Raw genomic sequence first — 13,421 nt, forward strand, 5'->3', positions numbered from 1 at the left:
AAACAACAACAATGATGTACGCAAATGGCGGCAGCTACAGCAGCCGCCATTTGCATTCCCTATTTTTCGCCGTTTTAGTCTACGTAAATATTTACGTAGGCTATTACGGCAAAAAAAAGGGGAACGCAAATAGCACTGGGGTTTTTTTTGTTGCTTGGCTTGCCGTGATAGGCTACGTAAATACTTACGTAGCCTATCACGGCAAAGACCAGGATGCAAATGGCGGCTGTGGCAGCCAGTTGAAAGACCAGCCGCTGCCACTGGAGCCGCCACCGTGTGGAACATCTGCCCCAGGTAAGCTTGGCCCCGGGGGGAATCCATGTGGGGGCGGGGGGCAGGCCATTCCGCCACGGATTTCGGGGGGCCGAATGCCAGTGCATTTGGCCTCACTGAAATCCATGGCGGAATTCTCCGCCATCCCTAGTTGTATCTATTATGAAAAAAATGGGACAAATTTTGGGAATAAGCATTCACCATATAGCGAGACTGCTGGTTTCTTAATAGATCTGTTGGTTCCTGAGGAGTCAGATTTGTTTTTGAGCAAATGGACATATCTCAATGTTTGTACAGAGGCAGTTTCAAAGAACAGTGACTTTGACAATGGCCCAAATATAGGCAAAGTACAAGAATGTAATAGGTGTGAATCCAAAGTTCAAAAGATGTACCATGTTGGTTTTAGTGGTTACAGTTGCCCAACAGCCAAGAAATTGCTCCAGATTTGTTACCCAACAATGAGATTATATCAGAAGGTACCTCCTCCAGAATTGATTAATAAAGTTAATCTGTTCTTCTTCTAAACTGTTGTTCCCTGTTTGCAAGCTTGTATTTATTTTTGTGTGTAGATACAACAGTCAACTAAACTGTTAGGCATTCTGGTGGCAAGAACCACATTACTCCCTCCCCCATTGATAGAGCTCAGTGAAGAGCAGAAGTCTATTGATTTCATATAATTTTCTCTGGATTACTCCACACCATCTTGACAAAGTGGGTTTATGCATACTTGGTCACTAAAATGTGCATATAAAGGTCCCATATTTGATGAGCAATTCCATATGCTTGTACATATAAAACTTCCCCTAACTTTTAAGTGAATGTAGGATCCCACAAAAGAGCTCTATATGCTCATTAAAAACTCCCATGGATCTCTGGGTCAGAGTTAACATATGAAAATAGGGAAGCACTACTCTGGTAGAACCTACATTTATTTTCAATAGGCTTGAAAGGGAACAAAATTTGGAGCGCTTTGAGACATTACTGATATACATGAATACAGGAAGTGCTGCTCAATTGTGGTTCCTATATTCATGCATATAGTTAAAATTTAATGGTGTAAATGGTTCACAATGGAATTAGAACAAATACTAGTGTTAGAAAATTACACACACACACACACACACACACACACACACATATATATATATATTCCTGTCAAGCTCAGGAATATATTTGAAGTGCCCAGAGCTGCCAAAACCAGCAAGGCCGGGTTACCTGCAAGAAAGCAGAGTCAAGACAAGTCTGTAACGTCAAGTCCAGTCACATCAAATCAGGTCAGATCTCATCATATCAAGTCTGGTCACATCAGGTCAGGTATGGTTTGTCGAATAACAAGACAAAATGAGACCAGGCAGGGTCTTTCAGAACCTTAGACAACTCCAAGTCAGCTGAGACTCAGTCAAAGAGAATTGTTGACTCAGCAACAGTCAAAGGCCTTTGAAGCATGATAAAGGCCAGCAGCTCTAGACTTGCAGTTAGTCCCATCCCCTCAGAGAAGTAGTTTGTTTCTTAAAGGGCCATTCCCTGATTTCATAGTCACTGGTTCCTACAGGGCAGAGGTGGTGAAGGCTGTAATGGGGGAATGTCCTCTGCATCCAAGGAGTCAGGTAGAGCCATGTCTTCTGGCCTGGAAAGTCCTGGCATAGTATGGGTTGGGCTACTGGAGGGAGTCTCCTCTACCTCAGAGTCCTTTTCAGAGCCAGAGGGGGAAACTGAGGTTGGGGAACATGAAATGCACACATGCATGCACACGCGCGCGCGCACACACACACAATTTATTTATTCAATTTATACCCCTCCTTTCCACCTAGAAAATGGTGCGCGAGATGGCTAACAATTATAAAAACACTTTAAAAATATAATTAAAAACAATAATAAAACAAATACTTTAAAAACACATAAAAACACATCAAAAGTTGCAGGATAAATACAGCACCCAATCCAACAGACTATATTACAAGCCAAAGGCCTTCTTGAGCAGAAATGTCTTTGCCTGCTGGTGGAAGGACAGCAGAGAGGGAGCCAACCTAACCTCCCTTGGCAGGGAGTTCCATAGCTTGGGAACAGCGATCGAGAAGGCTCTCTCTGGCATCGCCTCCACAGTGCCTCTGAAGGTGGCATTACCAAGAGAAGGACCTCTCCCAAAGATCTGAAAACCTGGGCAGACTTATATGGGAGAAGGCCATCTTTCAGGTAGCTTGGTCACAAGACATACTGGGCTTTATAAGTCATAATCAGCACTTAGAATTGTGCCTGGAAACAGATTGATAGCCACTGAAGCTGTTATAACGAGGGAGTCATGTGCTCCCTGTAACTGGTGCCAGTCAACAATCTGGCTGCAGCATTCTGGACCAGCTGTACTTTCTGGACAGTTTTCAAAGGAAGCTTCATGTAGACTGCATTCCAGTAGTCCAAATGGGATGTAACTAAGGCATGTGTAACCATGGCCAGATCAGACATCTCTAAGAACGGGTTCAATTGGTGCACTAGCCTTATCTGTGCAAACACAATCCTGGCCCTTGCCAAGAACCAGGCATCTAGGTTCAGGTCCAAATCCAGGAGCATACCCAGACTGCAAGCCTGAGATTTCAGGGAGAGTGTAACCCCATCCAGTACAGGTTGAATCCTTCCAGCTTCAGATACACACTCAAAACTGGAAGACTGCATGATGGGATACCTGGACAAGGGGATAGAATCATGATAGACCACTGTGACTCTGCCTCTCTGCCCCCAAGGTCTTGCCTGCTACAACATGTGGCAGATCAAGCAAATAGTCCACAGATCTTACCCCTGCTGCTCGATTAGGAAATTCTATAATTAAATGCCTGTAAGAGAATTCTGGGATTAAAAATGGGATCCCGATGCCTAATATCACCCAGTATGGGTTTCTGACCCACAAGTAATAAAAATGTCTTAGCTCTGAGGTTTGCCAGAGGTACCAGGCAATTAGAAAAGGATCCTTTTATTGCTTAGATGGGAATCTGGATAAGGAGGTGTCAATGTTAGATTTAGGTTTACGACTTTCAATTAGTAGAGTATTGTAAAGTCATTAGGTCAGATGGGCCATTGGATAAGTTACCGAGAGGCCTCATTGAAGACAGTAAATATGTAAGAAAAACAATCCCACAAGACAGGAAAATATCAAGTGAATGAGATTGTGTCAGAAACATACCTGTAGTATGTCAGGAGAAGTTAAGATGCTTAGATAAGTATGTAGGTATGCACATTAATCAAGATAAGAAACTTCAAAATTCGATACTCCTATTTAGATATATGAAGATTTGGAGTAGAAAGGTTATCTTTGGAATTCTTGGATAAGAAACATAAGCCGTAGTAAAAATAGTTTAGACATATTTCATAGCATCCAAAAGGTATATAAAGGAGACTCAGAACTTGCAACAGTGGGAACTCTCCTTTGGGATCAGCTTCTCCAACGTGTTGCCTGTAGAATCAACCTGGTAAGCATGATATTGATTATCGTTGAGAATTAGCAAATGTACTTGACTCTGCTTAGAAGCCTTGTTTAAGAATATTAGATGTTTTCATGGGTTTGAATGTATGCATGCATAAGTTCTTGTATTTAGTACTGTTATGCTACCTTGGAGTAAAAGACAAAAGACAAAATTTTGTCTGAGAGAGTGTTTCTTGAGAACTAGAATTCTGTATTACCTATATCTGAGTGAAGTATTGAACTGGCTCTAGATGGTATCTGAGTGTAAGAAGAATCTTACACAGTAAACAGTAGACAGTTGATCGATGCTCACAACATACTGACAATACAATTTGAGAGAACCTCTGAACCAGGGCATATGCCACAAACATGGATAACCCAGGTGGGCAAAGCTGGGAGAGATTTACTCCCCCAGCCTCATCCAACCAGGTCTCCCTGATACAGGCCAAATTTTCACGCTTATCTAGAATCAAGTCCTGGATAGTGGTTGTTTTCCCATTCACAGACTATACACACACACACGGACTTCTGGGTAGATTAAAATATTAATGCCAGTGAATTAATATACTTTTTATGTACCATTATGGTCAGTAAACTACAAGAAAATCCTATGAATTATGGTTTAATCATTACATTTTAAATGTTACTATTAACTAATAGAGTTCTTTCTATTTTTTCTCACCCAGGTTACTGGTTTGCTAGCTTCTCAGTGGAACATTCCCATGTTTGGGTTTGTTGGCCATAGTGCCAAGCTGGATGATTCCTTTCTCTATGACACTTATATCAATCTTGTCTCCCCTCTGCAAATGATAGGGGAAGTACTGCATAAAACTCTTCAGTATTTTGGATGGAGATATGTTGGTCTCTTTGGAAGCTCAAGTGATGTTTTCAGTTGGGGTGAAATGGAGGAATTGTGGACATCTGTAGAAAACCAACTCAAAGCCAATATTACAATCACTGCTAAGGTGAGATACAACACGAAAGATCAAAGCCTCCACCAAGAAAAGCTCAACTACATAGCATCTGTTGCCAGAAGTAAGTGTCAGAAAAACAGGTTTGTGTTCCTTTGTTTTTTTCTCTGAGCCCTTTAGAGGTAAAAATAGATTTTGTTGTTTATTCATTCAGTTGCTTCCGACTCTTCGTGACTTCATGGACCAGCCCATGCCAGAGATTCTTGTCGGCCATCACCACCCCCAGCTCCCCCAAGGTCGAGTCCGTCACCTCCAGAATATCATCCATCCATCTTGCTCTTGGTCAGCCCCTCTTCCTTTTACCTTCCGCTTTCCCTAGCATGAGCATCTTCCCCAGGGTATCCTGTCTTCTCATTATGTGGCCAAAGTACTTCAGTTTTGCCTTGAATATCATTCCCTCAAGTGAGCAGTCCGGCTTTATTTCCTGGAGTATGGACTGGTTTGATCTTTTTGCAGTCCAAGGCAATTTTCCTCCAACACCACAGTTCAAAAGCATCTATCTTCCTTCACTCAGCCTTCCTTATGGTCCAGCTCTCGCAGCCATAGGTTACTACAGGGAATACCATCGCTTTAACTATGCGGATCTTTGTTGTCAGTGTGATGTCTCTGCTCTTCACTATTTTATCAAGATTTGTCATTGCTGTCCTCCAAAGCAGTAATTGTCTTCTGATTTCCTGGCTGCAGTCAGCATCTGCAGTAATCTTTGCACCTAGAAATACAAAGTCTGTCACTGCCTCCACGTTTTCTCCCTCTATTTGCCAGTTATCAATCAAGCTGGTTGCCATAATCTTGGTTTTTTTGAGGTTTAACTGCAACCCAGCTTTTGCACTTTCTTCTTTCACCTTCGTCATAAGGTTCCTCAGCTCCTCCTCACTTTCAGCCATCAAAGTTGTATCATCTGCATATCTGAGATGGTTAATGTTTCTTCCAGCGATTTTAACTCTAGCCTTGGATTCATCAAGCCCAGCACATTGCATGATGTGTTCTGCATACAGGTTGAATAGGTAGGGTGAGAGTATACAACCCTGCCATACTCATTTCCCAATCTTAAACCAGTCCGTTGCTCCATGGTCTGTTTTTACCGTTGCTACTTGGTCGTTATATAGATTCCTCAGAAGGCAGACAAGATGACTTGGTATCCCCAAACCACCAAGAACTTGCCACAATTTTGTTATGATCCACACAGTCAAAGGCTTTAGAATAGTCAATAAAACAGAAATAGATGCTTTTCTGAAACTCCCTGGCTTTCTCCATTCTCCAGTGGATATTGGCAATTTGGTCTCTAGCTCCTCTAACTTTTCTAAACCCAGCTTGTACATCTGGCAATTCTCTACCTTGCAAGATCTTGAGCATTACCTTACTGGCATGTGAAATAAGTGCCACTGTTCGATAGTTTGAACATTCTTTAGTGTTTCCCTTTTTTGTATGGGGATATAAGTTGATTTTTTCCAATCTGTTGGCCATTCTTGTGTTTTCCAAATTTGCTGGCATATGGCATGCATCACCTTGACAGCATCATCTTGCAAGATTTTAAACAGTTCAGCTGGGATACCATCGTCTCCTGCTGCCTTGTTATTAGCAATGCTTCTTAAGGCCCATTCAACCTCACTCTCCAGGATGTCTGGCTCTAGCTCACTGACCACACCATCAAATCTATCCCCGATATTATTACCCTTCCTATACAGATCTTCCGTATATTTGCCACCTTTTCTTGATCTCTTCTGCTTCTGTTAGGTCCTTGCCATCTTTGTTTTTGATCATACCCATTTTTGCCTGGAATTTACCTCTGATGTTTCTAATTTTCTGGAAGAGGTCTCTTGTCCTTCCTATTCTACTATCTTCTTCTGCTTCTGTGCATTGCTTGTTTAAAAATAATTCCTTATCTCTTCTGGCTAACCTCTGGAATTTTCCATTTAATTGGGCATATCTCCCCCTTTCACTGTTGCCTTTTGCTTTCCTTCTTTCTTGGGCTACTTCTAGTGTCTCAGCAGACAGCCATCTTGCCTTCTTGGTTTTCTTTTTCTTTGGGACGTTTTTTGTTGCCGCCTCCTGAACAATGTTGCGAACTCCTTCCATAGTTCTTCCAGGACCCTATCTACTAAATCTAGTCCCTTAAATCTATTCTTCACCTCCACTGCATATTCATTAGGAATATTCGTGAGCTCATATCTAACTGATCTGTGGATCTTCCCTATTGTCTTTAGTCTGATTCTAAATTGTGCAATAAGAAGTTCATGATCTGAACTACAGTCAGCTCCAGGTCTTGTTTTTACCGACTGTATAGATGTCTGCCACCTTTGGCTACAAAGGATGTAGTCAATCTGATTTTGGTGTCGACCATCTGGTGAAGTCCATGTATAAAGTCATCTTTTAGGTTGTTGGAAGAGAGTGTTTGTTATGCCCAGTGAGTTGTCTTAGTGAGTTGTCTATCAGCCTATGCCCTGCTTCATTTTGCTCTCCCAGACCATGCTTGCCTGTAATTCCAGGTGTCGTTTGACTACCCACCTTAGCATTCCAGTCTCCTGTAATGAAAATAACATCTTTTTTTGGCGTATTATCCAGTAGGTGCTGCAGATCCTCATAGAACTGATCTGCTTCTGCTTCTTCAGCATCTGTGGTTGGGGCGTATATTTGGATCACTGTGATGTTGAATGGCTTACCCTGAATTCGAATTGAGATCATTCTATCATTTTTTGGATTGTATCCAAGCACTGCTTTAGCCACTTTATTATTAATTATGAAGGCTATTCCGTTTTTTCTGTGGTCCTCTTGTCCACAGTAGTAGATCTGGTGGTCATCTGATGTGAAGTGGCCCATTCCAGTCCATTTCAGTTCACTGACACCAAAATGTCTATCTTTAATCTTGACATCTCCCCAATAACCACATCCAATTTGCCCTTGCTCATAGATCTTACATTCCAGGTGCCTATGCTGTGTTGATCTTTAGAACATCAGATTCGTCATTCACCACCAGCACCGTCGGCTGCTAGCCATCCTTTCGGTTTTGAGCTAGCTGTGTCATCACATCTGGGGCTAGTTGAACTTATCCTCTGTTCCTCCCCAGTAGCATTTTGACCATCTTCTGACCTGGGAGTCCCATCTTCCGATGGTATACCGACATATCTCTGGTTGTATTGATCCATTTAGTTTCACGGCAAGAATACTGGGGTGGGTTGCTGTTACCTTTCCCAGAGATCGTATTTAGTCTGACCTCTCTGCCATGACCTTCCCGTCTTGGGTGTCCCTTCACGGTTTAGCTCATGGCATCATTGAGACCATAATCTTGTTGAAAGAAAGAAAGAAAGAAAGAAAGAAAGAAAGAAAGAAAGAAAGAAAGAAAGAAACTGTCCAATTCAGAGGACATACATGAAAACCAAAGAATATTATTAATATTCAGCAGTTGTTGTTGTTCAGTCGTTAAGTGTGTCCGACGCTTCGTGACCCCATGGACCATAGCACACCAGGCCTTCCTGTCCTCCGCTCTCTCCCGGAGTGTGCTCAAGTTAGGGATGGCGGAGAATTCCACCACGGATTTCAGTGAGGCCAAATGCACTGGCATTTGGCTCCCCGAAATCCGTGGCAGAACAGCCTGTCACCCCTCCTCCCCCCTATGGATCCCCCCTGGAACAAGACTTACCTGGAGCGTATGTTCCGGACAGCGGTGGCTCCAGCGGCAGCTTCGGCAGCGGCTGGTCTTTCAACCGGCTGCCGTGGCCGCCATTTGCAGTCTGGTCTTTTTTTTTTTTTTACTCAGATGTGATAGGCTATGTAAAGACTTACGTAGCCTATCACATCTGGGTAAAAAACAACAACAACAACAATGGCGTACGCAAATGGCGGCGGCTACGGCGGCCACCATTTGCATTCCTTATTTTTCGCTGTTTTAGTCTATGTAAATATTTACCTAGACTATTACAGCGAAAAAAAGGGGAACGCAAATAGCTTAGTGGGCGCTATTTGTGTTGCTTTTTTATTCGCCATTTTAGCCTATGTAAATATTTACGTAGACTAAAACGTTGAAAAATAAGGAACACAAATAGCGGCCGCCGTAGCCGCCACCATTTGCGTACGCCTTTTTTTTTTTTTACCCAGACGTGATAGGCTACGTAAAGACTTACGTAGCCTATCATGGCTCCCTGGCTGGAAGCAAATGGCGGCCGCTACAGCGGCCGCCATTTGCATCCGCACCAGCCAGTCTGCGGCTGGAAATCCGGCTGCAGATGGCCCTGGCCTGGCTGGCTGCTCCACGGAGCCGCCACGGAGCAGAGCCAGCCGTCAAGGATTCCGGAGGGGAGGACCAGATCGCCTCCCCCCCATCAAGGATTCCAGGGGGAGGGATGGAGCGCCCCCCCCACGAACAGAATCCACAAAAAGGTAAAGACTTTCGTACATCCCTAGCTCAAGTTCATATTCATTGCATCGTTGATGCTATCTAGCCATCTCATCCTCTGCTGTCCCCTTCTCCTTTTGCCTTCAATCTTTCCCAGCATCAGGGTCTTTTCCAGGGACTTTTCTCTTCGCATTAGGTGGCCAAAATAGTTGAGCTTCAGCTTCAGTATCTGTCCTTCCAATGAGCACTCAGGGTTGATTTCCTTTAGGATTGACTGATTTGAGCAGTCCAGGGGACTCGTAAGAGTCTTCTCCAGCACCACAGTTCGAAAGCATCGATTCTTCGGCGCTCAGCCTTCCTTATAGTCCAGCTCTCACAGCCATATGTTGCTACTGGGAAAACCATAGCTTTAATTATATGAACCTTTGTTGGCAAGGTGATGTCTCTGCTTCTTACTATGCTGTCTAGCTGTGCCATAGTTTTCCTGCCAAGGAGCAAGCGTCTTTTAATTTCATGGCTACAGTCACCATCTGCGGTGATCATGGAGCCCAAGAAAATAAAATCTGTCACTGCTTCCATTTCTTCCCCATCTATATGCCAGGAAGTGATGGGGCCAGATGCCATGATCTTAGTTTTTTTAATGTTGAGTTTCAAACCAGCTTTTGCACTCTCCACTTTCACCGTCAACAAGAGGCTCTTTAGATCCTCTTTGCTTTCTGCCATTAGGGTGGTATCATCTGCATATCTGAGGTTGTTGATAATTCTCCCGGCAGTCTTAATTCCAACCTGTGATTTATCCAACCTGGCATTTCTCATGATGTACTCTGCATATAAATTAAATAAGCAGGGCGACTATATACAGTCTTGTCGTACTCCTTTCCCAATTTTGAACCAATCAGTTGTTCCATGTCCGGTTCTTACTGTTGCTTCTTGACCCTCGTACAGGTTTCTCAGGAGACAGGTAAGGTAAGGAGACAGGTAAGGTGGTCTGGTACTCCCATCTTTCAGAGCATAACCTTGCTGGCATGTGAAATGAGCGCAATTGTACGGTAGTCTGAACACTCTTTGGCGTTGCCCTTCTTTGGAACAGGAATGTAAACTGACCTTTTCCCGTCTTGTGGCCACTCTTGAGTGTTCCAGATTTGTTGGCATATTGAGTGCAGCACTTTAACAGCATCATCTTTTAGGATTTTCAATAGCTCAGCTGGAATACTGTCATCTTCGATAGCTTTGTTGTTAGTAATGCTGCCTAAGGCCCACTTGACTTCACTCTCTAGGATGTCCGGCGCCAGTTGAGTGACCGCACTATCATGGCTATCAGGGACATTCAGATCTTTCCTGTATAGTTCTTCTGTGTATTCGGTCCACCTCTTCTTAATCTCATCTGCTTCTGTTAGGTCCCTGCCTTCTTTGTCCTTTATCATGCCCATCTTTGCACAAAACGTTCCCTTGTTGAGATCTCCGATTTTCTTGAAGAGATCTCTAGTCTTTCCCATTCTGTTGTTTTCCTCGATTTCTTTGCATTGTTCATTTAAGAAGGCCTTCTTGTCTCTCCTTGCTATTCTCTGGAACTCTGCATTCAGTTGGATATATCTTCCCCTTTCTCCCTTGCTTTTCGCTTCCCTTCTTTCCTCAGCTACTTGTAAAGCCTCATCAGACAGCCACTTGGCTTTCTTGCATTTCTTTTTCTTTGGGATGGATTTCGTTGCTGCCTCCTGAACAATGTTACAGACCTCTGTCCATAGTTCCTCAGGCACTCTGTCTATCAGGTCTAATCCCTTAAAACTATTCCTCACCTCCACCGTATATTCATAAGGGATATGATTTTGGTCATACCTGAATGGTTTAGTGGTTTTCCCTACGTTCTTCAATTTAAGTGAAATTTTGCAACAAGAAGCTCATGATCTGAGCCACAGTCAGCTCCAGGTCTTGTTTTTACTGACTATATAGAGCTTCTCCATCTTTGGCTGCAAAGTACATAATCAATCTGATTTCGATATTGACCATCTGGTGATGTCTATGTGTAGAGTCACCTCTTGTGCTGTTGGAAAAGAGTGTTTGCTATGATCAGCGTGTTCTCTTGGCAAAACTCTATTAGCCTTTGTCCTGCTTCATTTTGTACACCAAGGCCATGCTTGCCTGTTATCCCAGTGATTTCTTGACTTCCTACTTTAGCATTCCAATCCCCTATGATGAAGAGGACATCTTTTTTTGGTGTTAGTTCTAGGTGTTGTAAGTCTTCATAGAACCGATCAACCTCAGCTTCTTCGGCATCAGTGGTTGGGGCATAGACTTGAATTACTGTGATGTTGAATGCTTTGCCTTGGATTCGTACTGAGATCATTCTATCGTTTTCGAGATTGTACCCCAGTACTGCTTTTCCCACCCTTTTGTTGACTATGAGTGCTACTCCATTTCTTCTAAGGGATTCTTGCCCACAGTAGTAGATATAATGGTCGCCTGAATTAAATTCGCCCATGCCTGTCCATTTTAGTTCGCTGATTCCCAAGATGTCGATGTTCAGTCTTGCCATCTCATGTTTGACCACCTCTAGCTTACCTTGATTCATTGATCTGACATTCCAGGTTCCTAAACAATATTGTTCTTTACAGCATCGGACTTTCTTTTCACCACCAGACACATCCACAGCTGAGTGTCTTTTCGGCTTTGGCCTAGCCACTTCACTCTTTCTGGCGCTACTTGGAAATGCCTTCTGCTCTTCCTCAGTAGTATATCGGACACCTTCCGACCTGAGGGGCTCATCTTCCGGCGTCATATCTTTTAGCCTTGTGATATGTTCCATGGGGTTTTCTTGGCAAGAATACTGGAGTGGGTTGCCATTTCCTTCTCCAGTGGACCACATTTTGTCAGAACTCTCCACCATGACCTGTCCGTCTTGGGTGGCCCTGCATGGCATAGCTTATGGCTTCACTGAGTTACGCAAGCCCCTTCGTCACAACAAGGAAGTGATCCATGAATAGGGATGTACGAAACACCTACCTGACTCCACGCCGGGCAGTCTGCGGTGGGGGGGAGGCGCTCCGTCCCTCCCCCCAGAATCCTTGACGGGGGGAGGCAATCCGGTCCTCCCCCCTGGAATCCTGCCGGCCGCCCGCAGCCAGACATCTGGCCGCTGGGCAGCCCTGCAGGGATGCAAAGGGCGGCTGTCGTAGCCGCCACCATTTGCGTCCCTGTATTGAGCCGTGATAGGCTACGTAAATATTTACGTAGCCTATCACGGCAGGGGGAAAAATCCCAGCATACCCAAATGGCGGTAGCCGCTGCCATTTGCATACACTGGGTTCCCCCCCCCGCCCCGCCATGATAGGCTACGTAACTACTTACGTAGCCTATCACAGCAGGGGGGAAAAAAACCCAGCATACACAAATGGCGGTAGCCGCCGCCATTTGCGTACGCTGGGTTCCCCCCCCCTGCCGTGATAGGCTACGTAAGCAAATGGCGTCCCTGTGTTAGCTGTGATAGGTTATGTAAGCATTTACGTAGCCTATCACAGGAAGCAAATGGTGGCCACAGGACGGCCGCCATTCGCAAAGCAGCGCAGACGGGAGCAGGTAAGTGCTCCATTTTGCGCGCCTTTTATGGGGTGGGGGGATGGGGGCTTCATTACGCGATGGATTTCGGGGGGCCGAATGCACTGGCATTCGGCCTCACCGAGATCCGTCTCGAAATTCTCTGACATCCCTAGGCATGAAGGGGAATATTCAGCAGTACTGGAGAGTAAAGCACTTCGGGTGAAATCCAATGTTGCACAAGCGGATCATCTGCTTGCACAAAGGGCATTTCCCTTCCTCTCCTCCCTCTGCAGCCCCCAAATCTGCTCCATAGGGTTCCCCAATAATATGGAACATATTTTGAGTGGGAGGGCAAATAATCTCCTCCCCACTGCATGAACAGAAGCTATTGTGTCAGTAGAAGGGGCTAGTTGGGTTATAATCCTTTATTCACATATTTGAGAGTTGGTAATTTCCAGATTATCTTCCTTTGTGAATGAACATTTCATTCGCAGCTGCTGCTATTTCCCAACATAATTAATTACATAAGTCCCTATCTGTGGATCTTTCTCAAACCTAAAGAGCAGAATTCCATGTCTTCAGCGAGAAAAGAATGACACAGGTGGAGCTTTCATTCTAAGTAGCTTATCAGATATTGCAGCTCATTGCAGGGTTTCCTCCCCACATATCACCTGTTTATACCTATGAGTAGATCCAACCAATGGTGCCTTCCCACCATATGTATTGTCCAGGGTGTTGGTGATATCACTTCACTGGATGGGGAAAAAAAAATCACTCAACCTGTGTGGTTACTGTCCCTTATCTGTCTGGTGCTCCTGCAGATATTGGGTTATATCAAGACTGAGTTAGTTTAACTTAGTTC

The 13,421-nt window shown here is 44.2% G+C and overlaps 1 protein-coding gene across 1 annotated transcript in view; it reads left to right on the forward strand.

Moving 5' to 3' along the window:
* Positions 1-13,421, forward strand: part of LOC146351023 (guanylate cyclase 2G-like) — an 82,290-nt gene that overhangs the window by 11,500 nt on the left and 57,369 nt on the right. Inside the window, exon 2 of the mRNA XM_084845668.1 lies at positions 4,411-4,759. Within this exon, the coding sequence (XP_084701794.1) occupies positions 4,447-4,759 (313 nt within the window). The 5' untranslated portion in view covers positions 4,411-4,446. The remainder of the gene's footprint in view (positions 1-4,410; positions 4,760-13,421) is intronic.

This window comes from Heloderma suspectum, chromosome 3 (genome assembly GCF_057233095.1).
Source record: "Heloderma suspectum isolate Gila_16-S chromosome 3, 16-S_ref, whole genome shotgun sequence".
In the NCBI taxonomy this organism is placed as follows: Eukaryota; Metazoa; Chordata; class Lepidosauria; order Squamata; family Helodermatidae; genus Heloderma; species Heloderma suspectum.